This window comes from Malus domestica, chromosome 09 (assembly GCF_042453785.1).
Source record: "Malus domestica chromosome 09, GDT2T_hap1".
In the NCBI taxonomy this organism is placed as follows: Eukaryota; Viridiplantae; Streptophyta; class Magnoliopsida; order Rosales; family Rosaceae; genus Malus; species Malus domestica.
The window spans coordinates 32,512,369-32,517,777 of record NC_091669.1 but is presented as its reverse complement, the minus strand read 5'-3'; the positions used below and the strand labels follow the sequence as shown (position 1 = coordinate 32,517,777).

General features: G+C 36.8%; 1 protein-coding gene across 1 annotated transcript; it reads left to right on the top strand.

Moving 5' to 3' along the window:
* The first annotated feature begins 348 nt into the window (after positions 1–348).
* Positions 349–3,651, top strand: LOC103444197 (glutathione S-transferase DHAR3, chloroplastic). Its single transcript, NM_001294110.1, is given in 6 exon segments — positions 349–579; positions 1,068–1,158; positions 1,344–1,487; positions 1,840–1,957; positions 2,925–3,065; positions 3,420–3,651. Coding segments are annotated over 6 exon segments (798 nt in total). The 5' UTR covers positions 349–362; the 3' UTR covers positions 3,507–3,651.
* Positions 3,652–5,409: the final 1,758 nt, after the last annotated feature.

Here is a 5,409-nt window from a genome sequence, read left to right as displayed (position 1 = left end):
AGTCCAAATCTCATTCAAACTCAAACCCAACCCAAATCCAAATTGTGAATGTTGAGTTTGAATTAGGTAACATTTTATATAGGTTTTTGGTTTTTCAACTTCTTATATTGCTGAGCCTAATAATGTGGTTTAAATTTATCTTTGATGAGAATCGAAGATAAAACCTCACTGACAAGTAGCTAGACGGGAGTACTAATTATCATAGAAAAAAATACTAAATAAATAAATGTGAGAAGTGTGTGCCACGCGTACGGTTACAATCTGGAATCTCCTGGTACACAAAATCAGCTGTAACGAATATAGCAAGCTCCAGCATCACTCTTCGCCGCTCCTAATCTCCTCGATAAGCTTTAGATATTGCAATGTCGACCACCGCCAGAATCCATCCGACGGCCTCCGCTGTGCTCTCCTCCACCATCAAACACCACCTTCGGCCGCCTCCCAACGCTGTCGTATTCAGAACCAATCCCAACTCCCTGCGGCGCCGCGGCACCACAAGAACCCTCACGGTGGCAATGGCCGCCCCTCTCGACGTTTGTGCCAAGGCTTCCGTTACTGTTCCCAACAAGCTCGGTGACTGTAAGTCTGTTTGGTGTCCTAGAAATTGCAGGAGAATACCCAATTTTCAATTGGGTCACCAACCCATGTGGCAGATTTGTAGCATTGCTATGTTCGGATCATCCATTGCGCCAAATTCATAGAAATTGATAGTTTTGTGTACATTTTCTAGAAAAGTAGTTCTTCTTATACATATTTTGGAGGAGGGAAAATTGAACGGAAAGGTTTGGGATTTTCAATAGCTATCGAAATTATGGACATAACATGAAAAGATGATATCTTTACATTGGAGTTTTACATTTTTACATACATAGAGTAAATTTCAACCGGCATTGTTGGAAATGTCCGATAACTATGTCGAATTTAAGTTCTCTTATAGTTTCGTTGTTACATAATGGTGTATAAATATTGAAGTGGGATATTGTTTAATGTGTTAGTGTTCGTAGCGGTACCATTTGAATCAGGGGAGCACATTATTAAGTGTTTGTTTGATAACTTGTCTTTCCTAGGTCCCTTCTGTCAAAGGGTGTTGCTGACACTAGAGGAAAAGCATCTCCCTTATGACCTGAAGTTGGTAGACTTGGGCAACAAGCCAGAATGGTGATTACCTTGAATTTATCTGGGATTGAATTTTATTTCTTTGGTGTTGTTTCTTTTTCTATGGTTGAAAAATTGTCACTTGTGTATGCTCTTGCATACAACCGTAAAGTGCAAATATCTGCTGCTATTTGGTTTTATCTTTTTAGTTCAATGACTTTGTTTTATCAATTTGTTTCTATGTTTAGGTTCTTAAAAATTTACCCAGAAGGTAAAGTTCCTGTGGTAAAACTTGATGAGAAGTGGGTTGCGGATTCAGATATTATTACACAAGCACTGGAAGAAAAATACCCTGATCCACCTCTGGCAACGCCCCCTGAGAAGGCTTCAGTGTATGTTATATGTCCTGTACTATGCATTACTCTTTCATTACTTTTCACTAGGACATATGTAATTGCTTGATGGCCAAAATATCGGAGCGTCAATGTTAGTCTTGTCAAGAATTTCATTTTACTTATGCTGAGTAGTATTGCCATCATGATTATAAACTATAAACTTCTTAAACTAAACTAAATTTGTTTTCCTGATATTGTGTGGCTGTTTTGAAAAATATATCATGTAAAGTTCACCTCCAGAATGTCCGCTGGTCAGAACCTTTACTTATTTATTCCACAGTTCTATTTTTGAGTCTTGTCATAATATTATAATTGTTTAGGTTCATATTTGAAGTTTTGATCTTTGCAGTGGATCGAAGATCTTCTCTACATTTATCGGTTTCCTTAAGAGCAAAGATGCCAAGGATGGAACAGAAGAAGCTTTGCTAAATGAACTTAAGTCTTTCGACGATTATCTCAAAGAAAACGTGAGGCCTTCTACATTCCTTCCAGTTTTTGCTGTACCTTCATATTAATGAAGTTTTCGTTCACATTTTGTGAATAAATGATGCCTTGAATTTATATCAGCTTGCTAATTTTGTTTTGCTTGTTCATGAAAGTTAATTTGTTTGCATATGAAATAATCAAATGATTAGCGGGAGCGTGTTTTTATATAGAACATAAAAATTAAAGTCTACACCCAACAAAAATACTCGTAGTAATTTACCCGGGATAGAACCTCTAGTAATTAGTCCTAATTTTGGCTAATGGACTGTAAACAGCCTATGTTTAAAGTCTACACCCAACAAAAATACTCGTAGTAATTTACCCGGGATAGAACCTCTAGTAATCAGTCCTGATTTTGGCTAATGGACTGTAAACAGCCTCTGTGTGTGTGTGTGTGTGTGTGTGTGTGCAGTGGTAAAAAAATTGATTCACAACATTAATTTCATGGGAGATAATTTATCGACAGGTTAAGAGCCCATATAGGCTTGCTCTTAGAATTTTAACAACATAATTCCTCTAAGACAAGTGAATACCTTTCTCTTATCTTACAATTTTAATACCCGACAACAAAACGGAATCTTTCACAATTCTATAGTTAAAATGTTCATGCTGAGAAGATGAGTCAGAGTCAGGTAGTCACTCCCAGTGATGAATGTCACCCCTGTAGACAACCAAAATCGCAATGCTATGTCTTTTTGAAGAACATTAATGATCATCGTGCCTTCTAGTCATACCATGTTTTATCCTACTAAATCCATGTTGGATTAAACCATCAGTGGTTATATTCTTATTTATCAGAAAATAAAAACAGATTTAGGATGCTATCTTTTGGTGCAATAGCCCTTTATGTGTGCTTTTTGTGAAGTTAAATATCTTCTTGTACAGCCATGCTTAGAAAAACCAAATTGAATGGATATATCTTTGACATTTGTCCTCTATGTATTAAAGGGTCCTTTTATCAATGGGAAAGTGGTTTCTGCTGCTGATTTTTCACTTGGACCCAAGTTGTATCATCTAGAGATTGCTCTGGGGCATTTCAAAGATTGGTCAATTCCCGATTCTCTTCCATATGTGAAGTCTTATATGAAGGTATGTGAAATTGAAATGTGTGTCGCTAACAAGTTTACACTACTAAGTAACAAGAGGTTTATCTTGATTATGAAATTGACATCACAACTCCTGGAACTTGCTAATAAGATTAGCTAATTACATCTAGATGCACTTTTTTCTGGACTTGCATCATAAATTTTGAAATTGGACTTGCAAGAATGTCAAGGATACCATGTTAATGGAAGTTCTATGACCATATTGTCAAAAAAATTGTAATCCTTTTGAGTTTAGCCCTTGTAGTTCTTGCTTTTTACTCGTGCTTGTGTGAGGACTAGAACTCATTTTCTACTTAGCGAAGTATGTTTCTAACACTGCTGAATTTCTGACATGCAGAGTATATTCTCACTGGATTCATTCGTTAAAACTAGTGCCCTGAAAGAAGATGTCATTGCGGGTTGGCGTCCAAAAGTCTTGGGTTAAAATGTCTTGTTGCTGTTATCTCTAGGTATATATCTAAACTTTACCTGTACTGTACCTTAATAAAGTCAATGGTTTCTCTATTACTAACCTCTGTATTGGAGGTCACATTGTAAGAGGAGAGTATCAGTACAGTGAGTTCATAGATTCAGGTGGGTAAAAGAAAAAACAAAAAAAAAAAAAAGGTCGTGAGCGGGTGTAGAATTTGGAGTGTTGCGTGTATTATAATTTAGGAACTCCTCACTTAAGTGTGTAGAATTACTAAGTGGATTGAAATGTTAATGCAGATATTGGAATATGTTGAAGTTTGACATCGTTCTTTTATTTTTTATCTTTTGCTACAAAAGCTCAGCGAAAGTAGTACATCGAGGTTATAGCAAAGCTATTGATGTTGCATAGCTTCGAGTACAGAAGGTGAAAGTTGCTGTAGTTACATAAAATGCGCTTAAATGTATCAACCAAGACGGAATGTATCAACCCGACAGTGAACTTTTCATGCATTGATCATGTCAATTGTACAGCATGGCAAAGGAACCCAGCTTGGTTGGGTTTTGGCTGCACCTGAACAATAAACAGTACAATGGAGCCGGCCTAGCAGCATCAAAATGAGCAAGCACTTTGAAGTGACAATTTTTGGCACGACACGACAACACATTGAGAAAGCAATTAAGGTTAAGAATAATTTTGCATGTGTGCTTGCAACTTTGAATGGATGCGTATAGCAGTACTTGATGTGGAAACGGGTTTTGGCACCAAGTTGAGAAAGCAAATCAGGTTAATGATTGTTGAAAAGGGACATTGACTTGTCCTCTAACATATGAAAAAGTGCTTTTTGAAAAGGGGATTCTTTTTTTTTTTTTTTTTTATGTTCTGCAGTATCTGGTATCCCAGATGTTTTGACCGTAGGATTTTTGTAAAAGTGCTTTTTGAAAAGGCAATGTGCTTTATACCGCAATATCATATTTTAGAATTATTTGTGGAATGGCTGGGTTTGAATTTTGATAAATAAGTGTGTTTAAATTAAGCTTGGAATAAAAATTTTAAACACTCTTAACTTGTAAAAGTGTGTTAAAAGCACGCCCAAGTGCTTAAAGTAATTCCACTCCTTTTGCCTCGATAAGGGCTAGGAAGACTATGACAGTTACTATTTATCTTTCAAAATTAATCTTTGCCCGTATCATGATAATTAATATGGAATTAACTTAGATTTTTCAATGTGACGAAAACACGGCTTGGTATTGTGGATGCAAATTTCCGCCTTCTTCTTCCTGGACAAAATTGCACCTACAAAACAATTAACACATTAGGTCAAGGTCAAGAGCCTCACACGCCCACGATGAATGGGGGCTTTGGCCGAAGAACCTTCGATGCCAAAGTTAGAATTTAGAGAGAAGTATTTGGAGAGTTTTTGGGAGTTTTGCAAGAGTGTGGAACTTATGTTTTTAGAGAAAATGGGGTGATATATATAGGGCATGGCCGGTCCCTTTTAGAGAAAAGTTGGCCGGCCCTTTCAGGTATTTTTGTGTGAGCTGGGTGATTTAATTGACAATTAATGGATTAATTAGGTAATAAATTCATTAATTAGCCAATTAATTCAATTTATATGTAATGTTTTGAAGGTAATGGAACAAATACCTTATGGAGAATATAGGATGAGAATATATGAAATTATTTTGAACTTGTTACCTATTTTGGGCACTTTTGGCTTGATTGAAGAATGGTTGTCTACTGCTCGCGCGTACGAAATCCGGTGTGCCTTGAGGGTAATTTTGTCCTTTTGATCAAAAATGCACATGTCGCCTTGTGATTATTTTGGCTCCATAAATGCCCCTACACCTACTGGGCTGCTCATAGGAAAGGGCAGCAGGTGTAGAGATCTTCTTGCTCTAGGAAACTTAGGACTGCT